Source organism: Callorhinus ursinus, unplaced genomic scaffold (genome assembly GCF_003265705.2).
Source record: "Callorhinus ursinus isolate GAN/ISIS: 27379988/994484 unplaced genomic scaffold, GSC_fseal_2.0 scaffold77, whole genome shotgun sequence".
Classification (NCBI taxonomy): Eukaryota; Metazoa; Chordata; class Mammalia; order Carnivora; family Otariidae; genus Callorhinus; species Callorhinus ursinus.
The window spans coordinates 4,497,363-4,521,113 of record NW_027397139.1 but is presented as its reverse complement, the minus strand read 5'-3'; the positions used below and the strand labels follow the sequence as shown (position 1 = coordinate 4,521,113).

At 65.1% G+C, this 23,751-nt stretch overlaps 2 protein-coding genes across 18 annotated transcripts in view; both read left to right on the top strand.

Annotated features, from left to right (window-relative positions):
- Positions 1 to 307: 307 nt before the first annotated feature.
- On the top strand, positions 308 to 18,491 carry ABCA7 (ATP binding cassette subfamily A member 7). 12 transcript variants are annotated; one of them, XM_025861099.1, is made up of 47 exons: positions 316 to 472; positions 1,470 to 1,658; positions 1,743 to 1,836; positions 2,031 to 2,172; positions 2,255 to 2,367; positions 2,505 to 2,581; positions 2,937 to 3,017; positions 3,238 to 3,448; positions 3,530 to 3,669; positions 3,941 to 4,057; positions 4,260 to 4,427; positions 4,700 to 4,917; positions 5,097 to 5,273; positions 5,570 to 5,792; positions 5,932 to 6,153; positions 6,229 to 6,430; positions 6,725 to 6,835; positions 7,110 to 7,281; positions 7,570 to 7,701; positions 7,799 to 7,938; positions 8,147 to 8,284; positions 8,925 to 9,109; positions 9,189 to 9,261; positions 9,601 to 9,803; positions 10,022 to 10,082; positions 10,280 to 10,384; positions 10,462 to 10,616; positions 10,851 to 10,975; positions 11,052 to 11,147; positions 11,332 to 11,619; positions 11,801 to 11,833; positions 11,940 to 12,117; positions 12,201 to 12,370; positions 12,645 to 12,822; positions 13,054 to 13,169; positions 13,585 to 13,729; positions 13,823 to 13,946; positions 14,288 to 14,417; positions 14,490 to 14,610; positions 14,685 to 14,747; positions 15,740 to 15,846; positions 16,103 to 16,244; positions 16,775 to 16,909; positions 16,992 to 17,095; positions 17,375 to 17,467; positions 17,900 to 18,140; positions 18,231 to 18,491. In XM_025861099.1, exons 2-47 carry the CDS (start codon positions 1,593 to 1,595, stop codon positions 18,378 to 18,380), a joined length of 6,465 nt encoding a protein of 2,154 aa, XP_025716884.1. In that variant the 5' UTR covers positions 316 to 472; positions 1,470 to 1,592; the 3' UTR covers positions 18,381 to 18,491. The 12 variants fall into 12 exon arrangements, 10 of the variants coding, with proteins under 10 accessions (XP_025716890.1, XP_025716891.1, XP_025716892.1 ...); XM_025861100.2 differs by lacking the exon at positions 316 to 472 and adding an exon at positions 1,058 to 1,371; XM_025861103.1 differs by lacking the exon at positions 14,685 to 14,747.
- Positions 18,492 to 19,742: 1,251 nt separating this feature from the next.
- The window catches only part of ARHGAP45 (Rho GTPase activating protein 45), an 11,389-nt gene continuing 7,380 nt past the window's right edge, over positions 19,743 to 23,751 (top strand). For 3 of the 6 annotated variants that reach the window (XM_025861132.2, XM_025861133.2, XM_025861130.2), the window contains exons 1-5: positions 19,999 to 20,180; positions 20,898 to 21,228; positions 22,977 to 23,120; positions 23,344 to 23,428; positions 23,512 to 23,584. In XM_025861132.2, the coding sequence (XP_025716917.1) occupies positions 20,079 to 20,180; positions 20,898 to 21,228; positions 22,977 to 23,120; positions 23,344 to 23,428; positions 23,512 to 23,584 (735 nt within the window). In that variant the 5' untranslated portion in view covers positions 19,999 to 20,078. Of the gene's footprint in view, positions 19,968 to 19,997; positions 20,181 to 20,897; positions 21,229 to 22,976; positions 23,121 to 23,343; positions 23,429 to 23,511; positions 23,585 to 23,751 lie in introns of those variants that run through there. The other 3 variants (XM_025861134.2, XM_025861131.2, XM_025861135.2) reach the window with 2 other exon arrangements.

Here is a 23,751-nt window from a genome sequence, read left to right as displayed (position 1 = left end):
CAAATGGGAGTCCCAGGGTCATGGATCGAGTCTGGCTAGGCTCCGGGTCCCCCAGGGAAGAGTGGGGAGAAAGGACCTCCTTCGACACGGAGCTGCGGCACTGCAGGCGGGTGTGCAATGTGGGGAGACAGCCTGGTCGGCGTGTCCGGAGGTCGGCCCGTGTGGGGTGTGCCGACCGCCCAGCGCCGCACGGTGACGCAGCAAGAGGCGAGCGGCCCCTTTAAGAAACCCGGCTCCGCACGGCCTCCTCCCACGGCGCGCGTGGCTAGCGCAGGCCCGGCCTGCGGGTGGCGGGGACCGCAGCCAATAGTAGTGGGCGGAGGCGGGGCCGGGCGCGGCCGCGGGCCTCCGAGGTGCCGGCGGTCAACTTCAGGGAGCTTAGGGCCAGCAGCGGGAGCTTCCTCTTAAAGGGGCCGTGACCCCGGGCCGCGGTCGCGCGGAGGGAAGGCGGCACGAGGTGGGGGCTGGAAAGGTGAGAGGCTCCCGGCGAGAGAGAGGCCGGCCTCCGAGACTCGAGGATGCCGGGGCGCGGGGGCGCGTGGGAGAGAGGCAGGTTCCCCGGGAACGAGGGGGTGAGGGCGGAGTGCAGACCCTCGCTCACCTTCGCTCCCCGCCCCTAGTGTGAGGGCGGCAGGATGGACCACTAATTCTCGAGGAGGAGGCTGGGCAGTAGACTCCCCTGAGAGGGGATGGCCCACACGCACTTGCAAGCGCCTCTGCCCGTTGGAGTTCCTACTAGCCCTGTGCCCCAGCTCCCACCTGAGGGAAAGCAGAGCCTGCCGTGGGGCGTCGGGGGTCCTGGGTCCTGGTTCCAGCCTCGTACGTGGCCTGTGGCACCTCCCTGCCCCAGTTCCTCTTCGGTACAATAATGAAGTAGGCCAGAGCTGGACAGTTTCTAGCCAAGGGACGGCATCAGAAATGGCTGGTTCCAGGAGCCCGCATCGCGGCCTCTTCTCCTTACTCGTCCTCGGGATCCTGTGGGTGTTCTCAGCGATAAACATGAGGGGCGGGTAGAGCGGGGGGTCTTCTCAGCGATAAACATGAGGGGCGGGTAGAGCGGGCGCCTGCCTCCAGCCGGGTGACTCGGCTCGCCTTTCTGGGGGGCCGGGTAGGCCCTGCTTCCAGCCAGGCGTGCAAAATGCTCAGCACGGTAAACCCTTGGCCTTTACCCCTGGGGAAGAGCCGGGGGTGGGGCGTTCCTTCCCAGGGCCCGGGAGGAGGCTGGGGGCCGGGACCTGGAGACCCCCACGGGAGCTCAGGGTGGAGCCTGGTGACTGCAGAGTTGAGCCGAGGCTCCTCCCCCTGAAGAATTAGCGGATAGCCTCTTGGACCCCCGCCCTGCAGGGAGGGACAGCCCAGGCAACCAATCAGGTGCGAGGACGGCTTCGGGCAGGGCTCCCGTTGGCTCACTCCGCCCCCAGGCACAGAAGAGACCCTCTCAGGAGTGCCTGCTCTTTGGCTCCAGGCAGAGCTTCCAGGAGCCCTGCACCATGGGATAGAGGAATGAGGTTCAGAAAGGGTCAGGATTCGCCCAGAGCCACACAGCACGTCCTCAGCCTGACGCTCGGTCGTGTGCTCTGTCCATCCCCACCATGGCCTTCTGGACGCAGCTAGTGCTGCTGCTTTGGAAGAATTTCCTGTATCGCAGGAGACAGCCGGTAATGCCAGGACGGATGGGCCCGGGGGTGGGGGGAGTGGCCCCGGCTGCCCCCCACTGTCCCCCTCTTCTGCCCCTCCCTCAGATCCAGCTCTTGGTGGAGTTGCTGTGGCCTCTCTTTCTCTTCTTCATCCTAGTGGCCGTCCGCCACTCCCACCCCCCACTTGAGCACCATGAATGTAAGCCCCCCAGGGACGAGGCTTGTTTTGTGGGGGGGGCGTAGGCAATGGGCCACCCTATCCACAGGGGCCCCCGTGAGCATCAGAGAGCACAGGCCGGGCACCCAATAAAAGTCTGAGAGAGCATGCTGTCGGGGAGGGTGTGAACAGGGAGGGGATTCAGGCGAGGCTCCCCACACCCAGCGTCCCCACAGGCCACTTCCCCAACAAGCCGCTGCCCTCGGCCGGCACCGTTCCTTGGCTCCAGGGTCTCATCTGCAACCTGAACAACACCTGCTTCCCGCAGTCCACGCCCGGGGAGCAGCCCGGCGTCCTCAGCAACTTCAAGGACTCCCTGTGAGCCAGCAGCAGTGGGTGCGGGGGCCCCGGGCACGGGGGTGTCTGCCGAGCCCCCGCCTCCTGCTCTCTCTGTCCCCAGGGTCTCCCGGCTCCTGGCAGATGCCCGCGCTGTCCTGGGGGGCCCCAGTGCCCACAGAACGCTGGCCAGCCTGGGAAAGCTGATGCCAGTGCTGAGAGCCGCAGGCGGACCAGGTGAGGAGGCCAGGGCCCTTTGGCTGGCGGGGGTGCGCTCTGAGCCTCAATCTGCCAGGCTGTGTAATGGGTACAGGGTAGGGCTGTCTCAGGCTAGGCTTTGCCTAAGCTCGTGCTTCTGTGTGTTCTTCTCCCAGCCCGGCCTCAGCCAAGCGACCGACTGCAGGACCTACTACCCCTGACCATGGAGCTACTGGGGACACTGCTTGGAGAGGTGAGATGGGGTGGGGACCGGGCTGACTCTGGGAAGCTGCTCTCAGGAAGTCCCGGTACTTCCCCATCCTGGGGCAGGGGCCTCTGATACCAGCTTCCAGGCCTTTGCCTGGGCTGTCCCTGGCGCCTGGAGTGACGTTCCTCGTCCTGTTAGTGCCCAGACAGGCCGTGTCTAGCATGTGTCCAGCCCATGAGATCTTGAATGAGTCCACGTGCCTTGCAGCCTCTACTTCCCCGTTTGTAAAACGGAGTCTATAATAGTATGGCCCTGCACGGAGTAGAGCCTGGCAAAGTGCTCGACCCCTAGTGAGAACTCTGTCAAGGTCATTTTCACCCCTGCGTCTTTCTTACCCCAGGGATCCCTGGGGTCTGTGCCAGACCACGTCCAGGAGTCCGTGAGCAGCTTTGTGGAGGCAGCAGAGGACCTGGCCCAGGAGGTAAGCGGCCCGCTCATCGTCCACCCCAGCCAGCAAACTGAAAGGGTAGGCTGCCTGGATGGCCGGTGACAGGGCAGCCCAGGCACTTCCGTTGGTAGGTTTTGGGGGGGCTTGGGCAGAAGGAGAGAGGGAGAAGGTGCTCCTGGCAGGGTGCCTAGCCCTGGTTAGGCTTGCTGCTGGCAGGGAGGGCTACCAGCATCCTCTGGTGACCTCTCTCCAGCTCCTGGCACTGCCCAGCCTGGTGGAGCTGCGGGCACTGCTGCGGAGACCCCAAGGAGCAGTTGGGCCCCTGGAGGCCGTCACAGAGGCCCTCTGCAGTGCCCAGGGGCCTAGCATCCCAGAGGGGCTCTCCCTCAACTGGTACGAGGCCAGCCACCTGAAGGAGTTGGCGGGGCAAGAGCCGGCAGCAGCCCTACCCGACGAGGGCCTGAGTGAGTGACTGACCTCTGTTCCCAGTCTGGGAAGTGGGGCACTGGGAGTGGGGGCAGGGCCTCATGGTGCCCCCACCCCAGGCCCTGCCTGTGCTGAGCTCGTGGGGTCACTGGAAACCCACCCGCTGTCCCGCCTGCTCTGGAGGCGTCTGAAGCCGCTGGTCCTGGGGAAACTGCTGTTTACACCCAACACTGCCTTCACCAGGCAGCTCATGGCCCAGGTAAGGGCAGGAGTGGTCCTGGGCCCCTCCCTCAGCCCAGCGAGCGTGGGCCAGGCCAGAGGGAGGGCCCTGCCCCGGGAGGGTGTGGAAGCAGGGTTTTGAAGAAGTCTGCCAGGTGGCAGGTAGAGGGACAGCGTGTGCCAGGGGTCAGAGGCACAGTGGGGCCAAGCGGGAGAAGGTGAGGTTGGGGAGGAGGGGGGCAGGTGCTCAGAGGAGGGGGGCATCGTGAAAGGGCTGGCCCCGCATTTGTCTTGGTGCCCCCCTCCCACAGGTGAACCGGACCTTCCAGGAGCTGGCTCTGTTGAAGGATATCCAGGAGGTGTGGGGTGCCCTGGGACCCCAGCTCTTCAACTTCCTGAATGACAGTACGAATGTGGCGATGCTGCAGGTGGGGCCAGGACCGAGGCTGGCGGAGTCGCCCAGGGTCTCCCTGCCCACGTGTGGGCAGAGCACAGGGCGGGGCCTCCTGGGCAAGTGTGTGGAGGCGGGTTGTGGAGTCCAGGGCGAGGACGGGGCCCCAGGGGTGAGGAGAGGAGTGATGCGGCCCGGAGTGCCCCATGCAAGCCCCCTGCTCCCCCGCCCCTCCCCAGAGGCTCCTGCAAGCTCAGGACGGAGGAAGGAGGCGGCAGGGATCCAGAGGCCACGCCCAGGCCAAGGCCCTGCTCGCCTTTCTGGATCCCCGTGGGGGCACCTACAGCTGGCAGGAGGCCCATGCTGACGTGGGCCACCTGGTGGGCATGCTGGGCAGTGTGATGGAGGTGAGGGGCCATCCGCTTGGGAGCTCTGTCAGCCGGGTGGGCAGGGCCCGTGGTGATCGAAGGGCAGAGGGGAGCCCGGGGAGGGGGGCCGAACTGGGGCGGTGCCCCATCCTAGGGAAAGCCTGAGGGCGGACGGGACACAGCCTGCGCCCTGCGGAAATCTGCTGGGGGAGCTGGGCTCCGCCCTGGGGCTCCGAGGGAGAAGCACTGCCCGGCCCGAGGTTCAGGGGAGGACCCGGGCACCTAGGACCCACGCCCAGGCCCTTCCCCAGTGTGTGAACCTGGACAAGCTGGAGGCGGCACCTTCAGAGGCCGCCCTGGTGGCACGGGCGCTGGAGTTGCTCACAGAGCGCCGCTTCTGGGCCGGCATCGTCTTGCTGGGGCCCGAGGATCCTCTGGACCCTGCGCAGCTCGGAGGCCCGGGCCACGTGCGTGTCAAGATCCGCATGGACATCGATACTGTCACGAAAACCAATAAGATCAGGGACAGGTGGGGGCGCGGCCAAGTGTGGGGCGGGGCTGGGGGGGCCATCCCGCCAATGGGAGACCGTGATACGCGGAGCCCGGGCCTCCTTAGACCAATCCGGGGATACGGCGGATGGGGCCTAGGTGGTGTGAGGTGCGTGGCCCCGGGGTTCTCCCAGCAGCCTACCGCCCTGCCATCTGCAGGTTCTGGGACCCCGGCCCGGCCGCTGACCCCTTGACGGACCTGCGCTATGTGTGGGGTGGCTTCGTGTACCTGCAGGACCTGCTGGAGCGCGCGGCCGTGCGCGTGCTCAGCGGCACCGAGCCCCGGGCCCGCCTCTATCTGCAGCAGATGCCCTACCCCTGCTATGTGGATGATGCGTGAGCGCCCGCTCCCCACCCACTCCCCAAGGCGACAGATCTCAGGCTGGGAGCGGGACTCGGGCTCCCTTGGGAACATGCCTGCCCTCCAGGCTGCGAGCCGCTGGTTTAGAAGGACCACTCCCTGTGACCCGGAGGGGGAGGGTCTGAGGTCCCTGGGCGCAGGGAGAACGGGGGGCCTGTGCTGACACCTGGGACCCTAAGGCTGGAACAGGGATCTGGAGGTGCCAGGTGTCCTGCCAGTTGGGGGCGGCGCAGGGTCTCTGGCCTCCACCTCAGCTGCCCCCCTGCCTCAGGTTCCTGCGCGTCCTGAGCCGGTCGCTGCCGCTCTTCCTGACGCTGGCCTGGATCTACTCGGTGGCGCTGACGGTGAAGGCGGTGGTGCGGGAAAAGGAAACGAGGCTGCGCTGCACAATGCAGGCCATGGGGCTCAGCAGCACGGTGCTATGGCTTGGTTGGTTCCTCAGCTGCCTTGGGCCCTTCCTTCTCAGCTCAGCGCTGCTGGTGCTGGTGCTCAAGGTGGGCACACCTCAGCCTTCCCGGCTAAAGAGTGGGAGCGCGTGCGCGTGCGCAGGCCGCAGGCCAGGGGTGCCCGGCGGAGGGGCGTGACCCTGGGCAAATCCAGGAACCTGACCGGAGCTGTATTTGCCCCATGCAGCTCGGGGACATCCTCCCTTATAGCCACCCGGCCGTGGTCTTCCTGTTCTTGGCGGCTTTCGCCATGGCCACCGTGGTCCAGAGCTTCCTCCTGAGCACCTTCTTCTCCCGAGCCAACCTGGCAGCCGCCTGTGGAGGCCTCGCCTACTTTGTGCTCTATCTGCCCTACGTGCTGTGTGTGGCCTGGCGGGACCAGCTGCCTGCCGGCGTTCTCGTGGCTGCGGTGAGACCCGGGATGGGCCGAGGGCAGGGCACGCTCAGCTGCGCTCACTCACTCACGCACCTGCCCCCACCGCAGAGCCTCCTGTCTCCTGTGGCCTTTGGGTTCGGCTGCGAGAGCCTGGCGCTGCTGGAGGAGCAGGGCGAAGGCGCACAGTGGCACAACATAGGCACCGGGCCTGTGGCGGACGTCTTCAGCTTGGCCCAGGTCTCCGGCCTTCTGCTCCTTGATGCTGTGCTCTATGGCCTTGCCACCGGGTACCTGGAGGCGGTCGGCCCAGGTGGGCCCTAAGGGGGGGGTAGGGACTTCTCGGCACACCTGCAGAAGGGAGGCCGGGCCGGGGGGCATGGTGGGGTGGGGTGGAGCTTCAGGGCCATTTGGTACCTGGAGACCGTCGCAGGTTGGGGGGAGGGCTTCCTGGCATCCAGGCACAGGTGGCTGCATCGGAGGGATGGCCTGAGGCAGGCCGATGGGGTCTCCTGCCTGGATGCCCTGATCCCAGGCGTATGGCCAGAAGCTGGCACGCTCCAGGGCAATGGGCTCAAGAGGTAACTGAGCACGGCTCCCCCCCCAGGCCAGTACGGGATCCCCAAACCGTGGAACTTCCCCTTTCGGAGGAGCTATTGGTTTGGACCTCGTTCGCCCGAGGGTTCCTTCCCACCTCCCACCCTGAAGGACCCGGAGGGTGAGGCACAGGAGACCTAACAGCTGCTTCCCTGTCTGTAACCCCCAAGTCCTCTACAGACCCAAGTTCCTGCAGATCCCAATCCTCTGGGGATCTCCATCTCCCCAGGCTCCCCGGGGCGCCCCTAATCCCTATAGGCCCCAGGCTAATAGGTCGCTGACCCCACAGACCAGCCTTCCTGGCCTCCCGGGTCCCCCAGAGTCCCCCAGGCCCCCTGCACCCCCCACCCCCGCGCCGAAGGGCTCCCACGGTTGAGCCTGCCCTCCTTCTGCAGCGCTGATGGAAGAGGTACCACCGGGCCTGATTCCAGGGGTCTCCATACGGGGCCTGGAGAAGCGCTTTCCCGGCACCCCACAGCTGGCCCTGCGCGGGCTCAGCCTGGACTTCTACCAGGGCCAGATCACCGCCTTGCTGGGCCACAGCGGAGCTGGCAAAACGACCATGCTGTGAGCCGCTCCCACTCCCCTGCCCCCCGGCCTCAGTTTGCACATCTGCTCAGTGGGAGAGGCGTCTGGGTCTCTACAGCGGGGGCGGGGCCCCTAGTTCGTTCTGGGTACACAACAGGCAGATAACCATGTTCTCTGAGCCTCGGTTTTCCTCCTCTGTAAAGGAGGGACATAATACCCCTTTGGTCTGGGTGGACAGTGGGTGCCTTTTAAGTGCTTTTGCCCTTCTCTGTGTGTCTCCGCTTCCTCCTCTGAAGGGCAGCTGCCCTGAGACCCCCTCATCCCCAGGTCCATACTGAGTGGCCTCTTTCCACCCACCCGGGGCTCCGCCTGCATCCTGGGCCATGACGTGCAGTCCAGCATGGAAGCCATCCGGCCCCACCTGGGTGTCTGCCCACAGTACAATGTGCTGTTTGACATGTGGGTCTTGGAGGGCCTGGGGTGCGGTGGGGGGCAGGCTGGGTGCTCTTGGGGCTCTGCCTGCCACGGTGGCCACTGTGCTCGCCCGTGCCTGCAGGCTGAGCGTGGACGAGCACATCTGGTTCTACGGACGGCTGAAGGGTCTCAGTGCAGCTGCTGTGCGCCCTGAGCAGGCCCGTCTCCTGCAGGACGTGGGGCTCGTCCCCAAGCGGGGTGCGCAGACACGCCACCTCTCTGGTGAGCCTGGCCTCGGGAGGAGCCTCCGGGTCGGTAGAGATGAGGCTGGGAGGGGGGCTGAGACGTTATCCTGAGGGCGGAGTGAGGCCAGAGGAGACACCAGGTTTGGGGGACCCAGAGGGTGGGGAAAGGGGCCCGGAGGAGGCCAACAGCCCCTGCCCAAGAAGGAGGGGGTCATGCTGGGACGCCCACCCCTGTCTCTGCCCAGGTGGGATGCAGAGGAAGCTTTCAGTAGCCATCGCCTTTGTGGGTGGCTCCCGGGTCGTCATCCTAGACGAGCCCACAGCCGGTGTGGACCCTGCTTCCCGTCGCAGTATTTGGGAGCTGCTGCTAAAATACCAGGAAGGTAAGAGTTGGGGGAGGCACAAGCTTCCCCTAGATTCTGTTTTAGGGGCCAGAAGAAGTTTCTGATGAGGAAGTGCTTGGAATAGGGTTTTGAGGGATGGATAGGAGTTTTTTTTTTTTTAAAGATTTTTTTTTTTTTTAAAGATTTTATTTATTTATTTGAGAGAGAGAATGAGAAGAGAGAGAGAGCACGCGTGCGCATGAGAGGGGGGAGGGTCAGAGGGAGAAGCAGACTCCCCAGCGAGCAGGGAGCCCGATGCGGCACTCGATCCTGGGACTCCAGGATCATGACCTGAGCCGAAGGCAGTCGCTCAACCAACTGAGCCACCCAGGCGCCCCTAAAGATTCTTATTTATTTGTCAGAGAGAGAGAGAGAGAAAGAGAGCACAAGTAGGGGGAGGGGCAGAGGGAGAGGGAGAAGCAGGCTCCTCACCGAGCAGGGAGCCCGATGCGGGACTCGATCCCAGGACCCCGGGATTGTGGCCTGAGCTGAAGGCAGATGCCCAACAACTGAGCCACCCAGGCGCCCCGGGCTGGATAGGAGTTTGATGCACAGGGCAGGCAACTCCTGGCAGAGGCCACAGCTTGCGCGAAGGCCTCACATCCCTACGGTAAATGTGGCCTGGTTTCCCGTTGCCCAGGTCGCACACTGATCCTCTCCACCCACCATCTGGATGAGGCAGAGCTGCTGGGAGACCGCGTGGCTGTGGTGGCGGGAGGCCGCTTGTGCTGCTGCGGCTCGCCGCTCTTCCTGCGCCGCCACCTCGGCTCCGGCTACTACCTGACGCTGGCGGAGGCTGACCCGTCCCTGGCCGCCAGCAACAAGGTGAGGGCTGGAGCTGACCTCCGACCCCCGACCGCAACCATGACCCCGGCTGTGGCAGCTGGTGCCCCTCTGCCCGCAGGGGACCGCTGACTCGGAGGACTGCGTGGACGCCAGGCGGAGGGGGGAGCCAGGCAGCCAGGGCGGCACAACTGGTGAGACCTGGCGGGGCGCGCCCCAGGGAAGGGCCAGGGCAATGGGCTCCATGACGCCTAACGGGACCCTTGACCTCTGACCCTGAGTTGAACCCGAATCCCGGCCCCTGCCTTTAACGCAGCCTGGGCTGAGCTCACACACAGCCCTACCACTGACCCCTGACCGCACGTGGACCTCCGGCCTGACCTCAGGTCACACCTTGCCCTCCGGTGCCTCACCCTAACCTCCCCTGCCTGCAGAGACGGGCTCCTCGGGGGGCCGGCCACACCCCTTCCCCAAGGAGACCGGGCTGCCCACTGTGCCCGCGCCCTTGACTTGCCCCACCCCCGTCCACCCAGGTGCTGCCGAGCTGCTGTCCCTCGTGCAGCGGCTGGTGCCTGGGGCGCGGCTGGTGGAGGGGCTGCCGCGCGAGCTGGTACTGGTGCTGCCCTACGGGGGCGCCGCGGACGGCAGCTTTGCCAGGCTTTTCCGTGAGCTGGACCAGCGGCTGGGGGAGCTGGGGCTGGCCAGCTATGGGATCTCCGACACCAGCCTTGAAGAGGTGGGGCTGCTGGGGGAGGGCTGCCTGGAGGAGGTGTCCTTGGAAGGATGAGGAAAGGCCTGCTTAGGGACGGCAGCACACCCCAGGGAGGCGGAGGGGCACCTGCAGGGGACCAGAGGCTGGGAGCTTCCTGGGGAGGCCTGGGGACCCACAGTGTCTTAGGGCTGGGTGGCTCTCTGCTGGGGTTCCCAGGCTGAGCCCCTGCTCTGTGTCCCCAGATCTTCCTGAAGGTGGTAGAGGATTGTGCTGTGGACACAGACCCAGAGGATGCGACCGCAGGTCCCTGTCTTTGACCTCTAACCCTGGTCCAGAGTGGGACTTGACTTCAGGCCAAGTGCCCATCCCTGGTGGAGTCTGGCAGCCTCGACCTCCACCCCTGATTTCTGAGCCCCTCTGTCTGTGACCCTTGACCTTGACTCAGACCCTAGGCTGATCGGTAGCCGTCGAAGCTGACCCCAACCCCTCTGGCCCCACAGATGGTAGCCACAAGCAGCACCCGGGCTCAGGCAGCGCTCGCCCAGATGTGACCACACGGCTCAAGATCCTGCCCGAGGAGTCTGTCCTGGAGAACGGGGAGCTTGGTGAGCTGTCCAGCCCTGAGCCCCTGGCCCTTCCCAGGCCGCCACCACAGGAGCACTGACCCTTCCATCCCCCACAGCTCTGTCCGCCCCAGAAACGCAGGCCCTGCAGGGCTCTGGGCCGGACGCTGCAGGCCGGGTGCAGGGCTGGGTGCTGACCTGCCAGCAGCTCCGGGCCCTGCTTCTCAAGCGCTTTCTGCTTGCCCGCCGTAGCCGCCGTGGCCTATTTGCACAGGTGAGGAGGGCTGGGCACCGGAGAGTGCGTGGGAGACCTTGGGTGCCTGTCCTCTGCTCTGGTCGCCCGCTCAGTGGCCTAATTTGACTGGTTAGCCCCAGAAGTCTCCCCCGACCTGAACACCTCTATCAGAGTACTGGGGAGCCATGGATGGTTCTAGAGCAGGAGGAAGGAAGGACACTGGCAAGCCTGGAAGGGAGAGCAGGGAGGGCAGCTGATGGGCCTGTCCTTCAGATCGTGCTGCCTGCCCTCTTCGTGGGCCTGGCGCTGGTGTTCAGTCTCATCGTGCCTCCTTTCGGATACTACCCGGCTCTGCAGCTCAGTCCCAGCATGTACGGTGCTCAGGTGTCCTTCTTTAGGTGGGTATGGACGAGAGGGGGCTGGAGGCCGACGGGCCTGGGGCGTAGACCTGACTCTGAGCTGCACCCCACACAGTGAGGACGCCCCAGGAAACTCAGAGCGTGCCCGCCTGCTGGAGATGCTGCTGGAGGAGGCAGGACTGGAGGCCTACCCGCAGAACAGCTCCACCAGGTGGGGGCCCACCGGCTGACCCTCGTGTCTCTCAGGCCTCAGGTGGTCTGTGTGGGCCCTGGCCGGTTGGCCTTGGGGAGGGTTTGGAGCATCCCTGTGCCCGCTTGGGAGCTGGAGCGTCCACGTCCCTGGGCCTGTGGAAAGCTCAGTGCCCACAGCCCTGCCCCTGGCCCTGCCCCTGCAGGACGCCTGAGTGCACGCTGCCCGCCGTCTGCCGGTTTTGGGTGCCCGAGGTGCCTGTGGGCGTCACTGAGGTCTTGGCCAGCGGCAACTGGACCCCGGAGTCCCCGTCCCTGGCCTGCCGGTGCAGCCAGCCTGGTGCCCGGCGCCTGCTGCCGGACTGCCCCGCTGCGGCTGGCGGCCCCCCACCGCCCCAGGCACTGGCCGGCTCTGGGGAAGTGGTGCAGAACCTGACGGGCCGGAACCTGTCCGACTTCCTGGTGAAGACCTACCCGCGCCTGGTCCAGCAGGGGTGAGCCGCCGCCTGGACTCGGTTTGCCCGGCCGTTGCTTGGGCCCCTGGATGAGGAGGTCGGGGCTGGGGGCCTCCCCTCACTTCACCTGGCTCCCTGGCTCCCCAGCATCGCTCCCTGGCTCTGTCCCGCTCCCATCCCCTCAGCCCCGTCTCTGCCTTTCTGTCTGTCTCTCCTGCAGCCTGAAGACCAAGAAGTGGGTGAACGAGGTCAGGTGAGGAGGGTCCCATTCCCGCGCCCTCTGCCTGCCCGCTCGGGGGCTTGCCCGCCCCACCCTCCCGGGCCTTCACCTGCTGCCCCCTGACCCCACCGCCTCACAGGTATGGGGGCTTCTCCTTGGGGGGCCGAGACCCAGGCCTGCCCTCGGGGCAGGAGGTGAGCCGCTCGGTGGAGGAGCTGCGGGTGCTGCTGAGCCCGCCCCCCGGCGGGGCCCTCGACCGCATCCTGAACAACCTCACAGCGTGGGCTCACAGCCTAGACACGGAGGACAGCCTCAAGGTGGGACCCGGGGGCAGCGGGCAGCTGGTGGGAGGGGCAGGTCCAACGCCAGCGCCCTGACCGCTCGGTCCTGACCCCTCCAGATCTGGTTCAACAACAAGGGCTGGCACGCCATGGTGGCCTTTGTCAACAGAGCCAACAACGCACTCCTCCGCGCCCGGCTGCCCCCGGGCCCTGCCCGCCGTGCCCACAGCATCACCACGCTCAACCACCCCCTGAACCTCACCAAGGAGCAGCTGTCTGAGGCCGCACTGTGAGTGCCGCGTCCTGCCTCTGCGTGCCCTCCCTGCCTCGGCTGCCCTGTCAGTTTGGGCAGAGGGAGCTAGAACGGCACTCTGCCACACTCCTGCTGTGCGTATAGGCCTGGGGAACGGGACACCATCAGGCCCAGCAGGGTCCAGGCTCCCCCAGCAGCCCATGCACCGCAGCCCTAACTGGCTCCGCTCATCTCCCTAACCAGCCGTGGACCTTTGTCCCGTCAGGAGTGGGCAGAGTTCTCTGAACAGCTCCTGCACCCTTGCCCACAGGATGGCCTCCTCGGTGGATGTGCTTGTCTCCATCTGTGTGGTCTTTGCCATGTCCTTCGTCCCAGCCAGCTTCACCCTTGTTCTCATTGAGGAGCGCGTCACCCGGACCAAACACCTGCAGTTTATGGGGGGCCTGCCTCCCACTCTTTACTGGCTCGGCCACTTTCTCTGGGACATGGTGCGGGCAATGCTTAGAGGGGTGGGGGTCCGGCCACCTCTCACCACTGCCCCTTTCTGGCCCCTTCTGGTCAGGCCCTCGTCCAGGATGACCTGGGGGAAGTCTTGGGGATTGTGGGAGATTCCGCGTCCTGCTACCTGAAACACAGGGAGGTTGGGAGGGGGCACAGGGATGAGGGTGGCAGTTCCCACCCTTGCAAACTGATGGCGGTAATTACCATCTCTAATGCAGTGTAACTACTTGGTGTCAGCGTGCATCGTGGTGCTCATCTTTCTGGCCTTCCAGCAGAGGGCGTACGTGGCCCCTGCCAACCTGCCTGCCCTCCTGCTGCTCCTACTACTCTATGGGTGAGGCCTCCCCAGCCCCTCCAGGGCTGTTCTTACTGACTGCCCTACTTCAACACCTAATACTGTTGAGGGACGTGGGACTCTGAACCAACTCCCAAGGAGAGATCGTGGAGGTCTGAGCTGATCCCAAGGGTAATCTAATTTAATGATGTGCCGAGGTGGCCTTAAAAGCCCATCTTCTCCGGGGACGCCTGGCCAGCTCAGTCGGCAGAGTGTGCGATTCTTGATCTCGGGGTTGCGAGTTCGAGCCCCATGTTGGGGGTAGAGTTTACTTTAAAAAAAAAAAATGCTCCTCTTGTCTTGACTTACATTAAGAGGTCCATAGCAGGGACGATGGGAGGGGAGATCTGTATTCCTCTTAGGGCTATTCAGCCTGCTGTCAGGTGGTCACCCCTTGACTCCTGTTGCCCCTCAGCTGGTCGATCACGCCGCTTATGTACCCAGCCTCCTTCTTCTTCTCCGTGCCCAGCACGGCCTACGTGGTGCTCACCTGCATCAACCTCTTTATTGGCATCAATGGCAGCATGGCCACCTTCATGCTCGAGCTCTTCTCTGATCAGGTGGGGCCCTGCGTGTCTGGGCCTCAGGCTGGGACTGGGTTGGGGCATCAGCCTTAGCCCCTGATCCACCTACCTCTTCCCGTCCCTGAGCAGAAGCTGCAGGAAGTGAGCCGGATCCTGAAGCAGGTCTTCCTTATCTTCCCCCACTTCTGCCTGGGCCGGGGGCTCATCGACATGGTGCGGAACCAGGCCATGGCTGACGCCTTTGAGCGCTTGGGTGAGAACTAGGTGGGGAAGTGCCAGCCAAGTCAGTTACACAGGGTAGGGACAAACAGCAGCCCCCAGAAAGAGAACTAGAGATCTAAGGTGGCCCCAAGTTTGGGTCAAGTTAGAAGTACAGCAAAGCAGCCATAAAAGCTAATTCTGTCTTGGGTCATATCACAAAAGGTCTAAGGCCCTAAATAAGGGAGATGGGGATATCACTGTTTTCTATACCAATTAGAGCTCAGTTGAGTGGCCCATCCAGTTCTTGTTCCTTTTCCTTAAGAACTCAAGGTGACCTGGATGGGGAGGGGCCCACACCCCCCATGACCTAATTCCTCCTTCCTGTCACCACAGGAGATGGGCAGTTCCAGTCACCCCTGCGCTGGGAGGTGGTTGGCAAGAACCTCTTGGCCATGGTGGTACAGGGGCCGCTCTTCTTCCTCTTCACGCTGCTGCTGCAGCACGGCAACCGCCTCCTGCCGCAGTCAGTGGGGACTGGGTAAGTGGGGGGAGGGGCTGGCTCTGGCTTTGGGCTCACTGACCTCTCTGTCCTCAGACCCCAGCTGAGGTCGCTGCACCCCTTGGGGGAGGAGGATGAGGATGTGGCCCGGGAGCGGGAACGGGTGGTCCAAGGGGCCACCCAGGGGGACCTGTTGGTGCTGAGAGACCTGACCAAGGTGGGTGCAGAGTGCTGGGTTGGGGGGCTCCCCCTGGCCCACCCACCTTTCTCAGGGACCTGTACTCCCCCCAGGTGTACTATGGGCAGAAGACACCAGCTGTCGACCGCCTGTGCCTGGGGATCCCCCCGGGTGAGGTGAGAGCCCAAGGCAGAGTTCCCCATGCAGGGGCAGTGAGAGGCTGCCCCACTGTGTGCCCACTGTCCTTTACTGAACACCTACTATGTGCATGATGCCCTTTATTGAACAGCTACCTTGTGCCCGCTGCCTTTTATTGAGCAACTACTGGCCGCCAACATTTGAGTTCCTGTTTTGTGCCAGCAGACTCTCAGGAAGCACCTACTGCATGCTTCTATTTATGGAGCCCCACTGTCTGCAGGAAGATATTAGTAAGACCCTACCGAGACCAAGCAAATTATTATCGAACACCCAGGGGGCACCCACGCATGTGCCAATAACCTTAATCAGGCACCTACTATGTGTCAACATTTGAGAACCAGTTGTCGAGCCCCCGTGTGTATATGCATTTACCAGAGGAGTACTGAACGTCACCTTAGTGATGATCGACTTTTTGTCAAGCATCAACAGCACTTATTGAGCCCCTGTTGTATACGTACCTGTATCAAGCACTTGCTCACAGCCAATATCTATGAGGCATGTGCCCTGTACCAGTTCGCATTCAAGCAACTACTATGTGCAGACGGGTGTGCTGAGTGTCACGTCTCGGCCACCTGCCAGGGCCAGCACACCTGCAAACGCTGGTTCTCAAGCCCCTCCTGTGCGCTCGCCAGCCTCTCCACCTTGGGCTGACTGCACCCAGCCTCAGCACTCCGTGGGTGCCTCTGTTAGGCACCCACTGAGTGTCGTGAAACTGAGAAGTCTCATGCCTCACTATTTATGGAGCACATGATCTTTACGAGATACCTACTGGGTGCTGGAATTGATTAAATACATCCCACATGCCAACAACGATTCCCTGCTAAGTGGCAGATTTATGCCCTGTATCGGTCCCAGGGGTCCTCCTTGCTCACAGCCCTCCTGCAGACACCGGGAAACCCACCCCAAGAATTAGCAGCCCCGGAACAGGGATCTGAGACCTTGCTGAGTGCCGTCTATGGGGCACCCGCAGTGTTTCGGGCTGCTGGGAGTGAACGGAGCAGGGAAAACGTCCACATTTCGCATGCTGACGGGGGACATGCTGCCCAGCGGTGGTGAGGCTGTGCTGGCAGGCCACAGGTGAGGGGGCTCGGGCGGGGGTGGGGCGGTCCCAAGCCCCTGTTCGTCCCCACCCCCTGCTCATGGTCCGGTCCGGCTGGCCCCGAGCCCCTGGTGCCCCCACAAACCGCATGTCCACCAGGCCCTGAAACACCCCCTACCCCCTGTCTCTTACCATAGTGGTCCAGGGTGGGTGGGCCCCGAGGTCCCTGTTTGCCTCCCCCCAGCATGGCCAGGGCCTAGTCAATCCCCTGAGCCCCCTGCCCCCCACCCCCAGCGTGGCCCAGGAACCGTCCGCTGCGCCCCGCCACATGGGCTACTGCCCACAGTCGGATGCTGTCTTCGAGCTGCTGACCGGCCGCGAGCATCTGGAGCTGTTCGCGCGACTGCGCGGTGTTCCCGAGGCTCAGGTTGCCCAGGTGACCCCCCAACCCCAGGATCGCAGCCCCGCCCTGGCTCTGCTTGGCCAGGCCCTGAGTCCAGGTCCCCCCCCTCGTCACCTGTACCGCGCCTGCCGTTCCCCAGCTCCTACACGCCGTGGATCCAGCGCAGGCTGTGCCCGCCCCTTTCCTACCCCACCTGCACTACCGCGGTGGCGACCCCGCCCACTCTGGCCTTGACCCCACCTCCCGCTGAGGGCTTCCGGCTACTCTGCCCGGGGTCGGGCCGGTCCCTCATTCATCCTGGCTCTGCTCTCTTTATTTACCCTCCCCCATCGTGGCCCCAGCCTGCCCCCACGCTCACTGCCCCCTCAGTCTGCCCCCACGCTCACTGCCCCCCACGCTCACTGCCGCCCCAGCCTGCCCCCCACGCTCACTGCCCCCTCCCGTTCGCTGGTCCCCCAGTCTAGCCCCCCCCACGCTCACTCTGCCCCCCTCCCGTTCACTGCCCCTGCCCCGAGACCACCCCCATCTGGCCCCGCCCCTCTCTCACTCCGTCCGCCCCACAGACAGCGAGCTTGGGCCTGGCGCGCCTGGGGCTCCCGCAGTACGCAGACCGACCTGCGGGTACCTACAGTGGAGGCAACAAGAGGAAGCTGGCGACAGCGGTGGCGCTGGTGGGGGACCCGGCTGTGGTCTTTTTGGTGCGTGGGGGCGGGGCCGGGGCGGGGTCCGGGGGGAGGGCTGGGGCTTGGCTTATGGCATCTCCCCCTTGCACCCCGCAAGGACGAGCCGACCACTGGCATGGACCCCAGCTCCCGGCGCTTTCTCTGGAACAGCCTCCTGGCCGTCGTGCGGGAGGGCCGCTCCGTGGTGCTTACGTCACACAGGTGGGTCCCGCTCCGGATGCTCAAGGATGAGGGTCAAGGTGGTGCAGGCTCTGGGCAGGGAGGCGGACCCGGCCCCAGCGAGAGGCTGTCAGAGCACAGGGACACAGGAGATGGAGTGGCCCTGACCTTGGGGGGGCGGACACGCCGACGATGGTGACACCCGACCCTTGGACACCCCAGACCCAGAATGGTCTGGGCTCCGTGGCAGTGTCCGGGCTTGGAGGGTGAGGGTCCCCGGCCTGGGGAGTGCAGGAGTTGATGGCGCTGGGCTCCTGACAGCATGGAGGAGTGTGAGGCTCTCTGCACGCGCCTGGCCATCATGGTGAACGGGCGGTTCCGCTGTCTGGGCAGCCCGCAGCACCTCAAGAGCAGGTGAGTGGGGCGCGAGCAGGCAGGTGAGGGCGGGGCTGTAGGCGGGGCCAGAAGAGCCACCAGACACAGGGCCACGCGAAGCCAACTTGGCTCTAACCTGAGGGGAGGCGAGGACCATGGACTGTGGAGGAGACATGAAGTAGGGAGTGGGGCAACCAGCAGGGGTACGTGGCTGATGGGTGACGGTGGCTCTCTGGGGCCGGAGATGGACCTGGGGGTGGGGCCTCGTGTGGGCGGGGCCTGGAGAGGCGGAGTTAGGGAAGGGGTGAGCCTATAAATGGGCGAGGCCGCGCGAGGCCGCGCAAGTCCGCGGGTCAGGAGGGGCCAGGTGTTGGAGGCTGGGCCCGAACCGAGCAGGAGGGTGGTGTGGACGGGTGGCCGGGCAGGGCGGGCCTCGAGCGTGTCCAGCAGCCCCGGACCCGCCCATCCCAGATTTGGAGCCGGCCACACGCTGACCCTGCGGGTGCCCGCCGCGCGGTCCGAGTTGGCGCTTGCCTTCGTGGGGGCGGCGTTCCCAGGGGCCGAGCTGCGCGAGGCGCACGGCAGCCGCCTGCGCTTCCAGTTGCCGCCGGGAGGGCGCTGCGCCCTGTCCCGCGTCTTCGGAGAGCTGGCGGCCCACGGGGCGGAGCACGGCGTGGAGGACTTCTCCGTGAGCCAGACCACGTTAGAGGAGGTGACCGCGGCGCCTGGGTGGAGCTGAGGATGACGTGGGGCTGAGGGCCAGGCGCTGGGGCTGACCTCCCCTCCGGCCACCCACCCCTAGGTATTCTTGTACTTCTCCAAGGACCAGGGGAAGGAGATGGACGAAGAGCAGGAGGCCGGAGTCGGGGCAGGCCCTGCGCCATGCCCACAGCACCCCAAACTCATCACCGGGTTCCTGGAGGACCCCAGCATGGCCGAGACGGTCCTCTGAGCTGCCCTCATCGGAGGGGTCGGTGGGAAATGCTGGGAGGGCGGGGGGACCCAGGCTCTCCGAGGATCCATTGCCCTGGAGGAAATAATAAAGAGAACTCCTGGCGTGAAACTGTGTCCGTGCGTGCATGCCCAAACACGGCTCTCCTCCCCCGCCTCCGTGAGTGTGTGCACGTGAGAGTCTGGCCAGACCCCCAGCTCACGTGAGGGCCTCTGTGCTGGGCTGGGCACTGGGGCGTCTCACATGCCCTTGGGGACTTCCTAAGAGCCTGGACACCCACGTGGGTCTGGCGGCTCAGGGCGGTACCTATGAGTGCCTGGTCGTGAAGTGGGCATGAGGTTAAGGCTTGGGAATGTTCTGGGTGGCTTGAAGGAGCCCAGGGCGGGTGGCACAGACCCCAGGCCTCCTGACCAGGCCAGAAGCCTGCCAGCCAGCCCTCACCCCCTGAAGCCTGGCCCCAGAGCAATGAGTGGTGGGCAAAGGATCCTCAAGGGACTTCTCAGCTGGGTCTGTGGTTGGACCTGGGCCTGGAGAGCTGGCTTTGGCACCCAGGGCTGTGGTCTGCGGGCCCTGTGCCCTGGAGATCCGCCCCTCCCAGCAGAGGTCAGTGGGGGGCAGTGTTAGGGAGGGTAGAGGGGTCAGGGTTTGGGGATGGAGGGTGGGACTCCAGAAGTAAGGAGAAGAATCTGGGAGAGGGGGCTCTGACGAAGAGAGGAGGTGGTTGTGGGAGGAGGGGAGGAGGCAGGGGTCCCTATGCACCATGGAGGCCCCAGCTCTTGCTGGTGAGTGGTGGCCGAAGGCATGACTCCCACCGTGCCTCCCACAGTCCTGCCGCCTGGCGTGCCTGGTGGTCCATGTGCATGTCCCTGGACCGTGGGCACAGGGCCGGGGGGGCGGTGGCCTGCCGTGCCCTGTGCCACCAGCTTGCCAGAGGAAGGGGGACAGGGTGGGAGGCTGGATAGCAGGTGTCCATGCCCAGGGTCTGAGAAAGCAGCTCTGGCTTGTCCGTTTCATGGGTGAGCTTCCTGACGTCTGCACACCTGTCCGGGTCCCTGCATGTCATCCTGCCCTCGGCGGCATCCGGGTGCATCCGACTGAGGGTCTGCACCCCTGCCGTCTGCCGCCGTGTGCCCCCGCCATGTGCCGGGGAGGCAGGGCCCGCACACGTGCAGAGCTCCTGAGAGCCGAGCTGGGGGTGGGACCTGGGACCCCACCTTCAAGCCCGCTGTGTGGAGGGGCAGGCTGAGGCCCGGGAGGGTGGGGGGCAGGTCTGTGTCACCAGTCACCGGCACTGCCTCCCTCCGGAGGCCTTTTCCTGTGGGGGGGGAGGGCCCGCCAATGAGGGCCGGGCCCGTCACGTGGGCCTGACAGCTGGGGAGGGGGTGGCCAGCGACAATGTGGGCCTGAGGCAGCCACTATTGAGCGCTGCAGGCTTGAGACCCCCAGCCTGACAGACCCCAGCCCGCCTATCTCGGGGCCCTGGCCCCAGGCCGCACCATGTTCTCCAGGAAGAAGCGGGAGCTCATGAAAACCCCTTCTATCTCGAAGAAGAACCGGGCGGGAAGCCCCAGCCCACAGCCCTTGGGGGTGAGTGAGCCTCTGTGGGGAGTGAGAGCGGGCGGGGACCTTGGAGAAACACCCAGGCGGCAGGGGCCCAAGGGTGTGCAGTGTGCTGGGGGCCCAGGACCCAGCGGCTCCATGCTGGGCCGGCGGCGGGGGGCTCACACGAGCTACAGCCCCTACCGGGCTGGACGGCATGGGCCACGCAGGACAGTCTGGGACCCTGGCGTTCAGCTCATGGTAGGAGCCCTTTGGGCTGACCACCGCATCCCTCCTCGTCGACCAGGGCTGGCTTGTGGGGCCGAGGGAGGGGGTGGGAGGGTGCCAGGGTGGGGGCGGCATTGGGTCTGGGACCACAGGGTGGTGGTCAGGGAGTCTGGGGGCAGCGGTGCCATGGGAGGTGAGAGCTATAGCTCGGCTAGGGAGCCCAAGGTTTATAGGGCAGCAGGGCACGAAGCAAGACCCTTGGGTGTAGCGCCTGGGGGGCATCTCTGGGGTCTGGAGGGCTACAAGGTTTGGGGCCATCTATAAGGCCTGGGGGTGTCTGTGGAACTTGGGGGTCTACAGGACTCTTAGGGGTACGGGAATCGACAGAAGTGTCTTCACCAGGGAGTAGAGGTGTCTGCAGCAGGCGGGAGGGGGCTACAAGGGCTGAGGACCCCCTCCGGCCCTCCCTACTCCACCAGGAAGTGGGGTGCCCCTCCCCCGCGCCCTCACAGGCCCCACCCCTGGCTGTGGTTTGGGCAGAGACCGTTGTTTGTGAAAGCTCTGGGGAAGAGGATGTTGGGTAACAGGTGTGGGCGGGGCAGGGCACCAAATCTCGGCCCTCTGACCTCTGGCCTTTGATCCCTGTGGGGTCAGGCCAAGGACCTTCCAGAGGCCCCACTTCGTTTCTGGGGAAACTGAGGCCATGCCTGGGCTGGAACACCATCATCAGCTTGCCCCCCACCCTCCCAGGAGCTGCCCAGGAAAGATGGGGCTGATGCTGTGTCCCTTGGACCCAGCCTGGAGCCACCAAGTGCAGCCTCAAATGCCAAGGCCACGGGCACCCTCAAACGGCCCACCAGCCTGAGCCGCCATGCCAGCGCTGCTGGCTTCCCGCTGTCCGGCGCCAGTTCCTGGACGCTGGGCCGGGGCCATCGCAGCCCGCTGACCACAGCCAGCCCTGCCGAGCTCCCCATCGAGGGGCCCTGCCCCGACACTGTGGAGGACATCTCCCAGCTGCTGACTGACGTGGGCCGCTTCGCCAAGGCGCTTGAGAAGCTCAAGGAGTGTGTCCTGAGCGATGGTGAGAAGCGGCAGGACCACTGAGGCCTGGGTGGCAGGCAGGGCCGGATGCAGAGATGTCAGAGCCTGCGGGCTCAAGGCAGCGTGGAGGGAGGGAAGCCGGCAGGCTCAGGAGGCGATGAATGGCAGCCAGGGTCCTGAGGGATGAGTAGGAGTTCGGAGGCCAGGAGCAGAGAAAGGCACTGAGGTGGAGGGAACATCACGTATACAGGCTCAGAAACATAAAATGGAGATGCATTTGGGGGAACAAGTTTTGGGGCATCACTGGTGTAGGAAGGCATTGAGAACAGCGGGCTGAGGGAGCCCAACTGTTCTCCTGAGGGCCACGGGTAGCCATAGAGAATGCTAGAGCAGAGGCAGGGCACGCTGGAGCCACGGGGCCTGGCTGGAGAGGGATCCAGGAGGGACAAGGGGCAGGACCAGCATGTGAGCCGCCGGCGTGAGTGGCCTGTTTGGGATGGCAGTTCCGTTTTCTCCTCCATGTGGCGCTGACAGCCCAGCTTCCTGCCGAGTTATTTTCATCTGCTTCCTGTTTGTCCCTGGCACCTCGTGCGCAGCCTGCGGCCGCTGCCCACTCCCCAAAAACCACAGTGCCAGAACCATGCCTGGCGCTCTGACCTGCCCCCCCCCCCCGGGCGCCTGCACTACAGATCAGGAAACTGAGGCCCCTCGTGGGGCCCTGACCCCCGGCTCTCTTGGCCAAGGAGGGGCCTGAGCTGGGGTTTGACCTCAGCCTCCCAGCAGCCTCTCCAGAGGCCTGGCCCCTGCTGGGCGGGAGGTGGGAGCCCCCCAGGGTTATCTGGTCCGGGCGGGGGGCCAGAGCGGCTTCCTGGGGAAACTGTCTAATCTCAGTTCCTTTCCGATCCCTGCACTTCCTTGGAGGCCAGGCCTGGGCGGGGCTGAGCCCGAGGGCGTCCTGTGGGAGGCTGGGACAGGGCAGGGCACTCTTGTACCCACTTTGGGCCACCTGGAAGAGAGGATGTGGGTTGAGTCCGGCGCTTCCTCTGCTGGGCCTCCTCCTCTGAGCCTCAGGTGTCTCATACGTGAAATGGGGCCGTCATGGGGCCTGTGGGATGGCCGACTGTAGCTAGCGTTCTCAGCACTGTGACGGGTGTGAGAACAGCGAGCCCCAAGGTGGGGGACGGTGCAGGGCCCGGCTGGGAGCACCTGGGCTGCGCGGGGCAGGGGGCGCAGAAGGAAGGTCCTGGGAAGGGGCGTGGCCCAGGCTTCCCTGGATTGTGCCGGAGCCTGAGGTGCTGGGGCCCAGCTCTCACCGGTGGGGACCTTCAGCGGGGGTCCTCAATGCTGAGAAAGGACAGCGTCGTCTATCAGGCACGGGGTCCGAGGGCAGGCAGGTGTCAAGGCTGTCCTTCCCGCTGGCCGCCCCCCCTGCCCCCCGCCCCAGGTCCCTCTCTGCTGTCGACAGAACCTTGAGCAGCCCTGAGAGGTCGTGGCAGGAAAGGGGCCTGTGGGGCTGCATGGAGGAGGAGGGCACCAGGGCTGTAACTTGAAGGACAAGCGGGAGTTTGCTCTGGAAGGACATGAAGAGTGTCCTGAGCAGAAGGGACTGCCTAAACCACGGTCTGGCCTTCGTGGACCTGGCCAGCCGCCCAGAGAGGCCTGTGCCTCCCCTGGGGTCCCACCTCTGCCTCAGTCTCCCCACTGGGGTCAGGAGCTCTGAGGGGGAGGCAAGCAGTCTTTCCCTGGGGCCGGGGGCTTCCTCCCTGCTCACACCGCTCTGCCCGGCAGACCTCCTCGAGGCCCGCCGGCCACTGGCCCACGAGTACCTGGGGGAGGCCCTTCGTATGATGCGTCAGATCATCTCCAAGTACCCGCTGCTGAACACCGTGGAGTCACTCACTGCTGCTGGCACCCTCATTGCCAAGATCAGAGGTCAGCCGGCCCCGGGCACGGCAGTCAGGGCCCCGGGGGCCCCGGGAGGGCTTCCTGGAGGAAGGGACGTCTGAAGCATGTTTTCAAGGGTGCCTAGCAATTTGACAGGCCCACCTGCTCTCGAGCTGCTCCTGGGTTAAGGGCTCCCTTCAGTTAGTTGTGGGCAGGGGTGGTGGCGTCCCGGCGTGGGCCAAGCCCCCTGGTCCTTGTCTCTGCCCACCAGCCTTCCATTATGAGTGCAACAAAGAGTCTGACAAGCAGGAGTTTGAGAAGGCCCTGGAGACCATCGCTCTCTCCTTCAGTAACACGTGAGCGCCGCGGGGCCTGCAGAGTGGGGCTGGGGGTGCGGGGCCCGCGTGTCTCTTGATGCTGACCCTTCCCTGCCTTGCAGCGTGTCCGAGTTCCTCATGGGGGAGGTGGACAGCAGCACTCTCCTGTCAGTGCCCCCTGGGGACCCCAGCCAGGTGAGCAGGGGGCCCGGATGCTGCATGGGGCCAGGCTGGCAGGGGGGCCCTCCTGTCTCCTCCGTCCAGGGTCGGGGTCAGGGTGGGGGGCCCTCCTGTCTCCTCCGTCCAGGATCGGGGTCAGGGTGGGGAGCCCTCCTGTCTCCTCCGTCCAGGGTCGGGGTGGG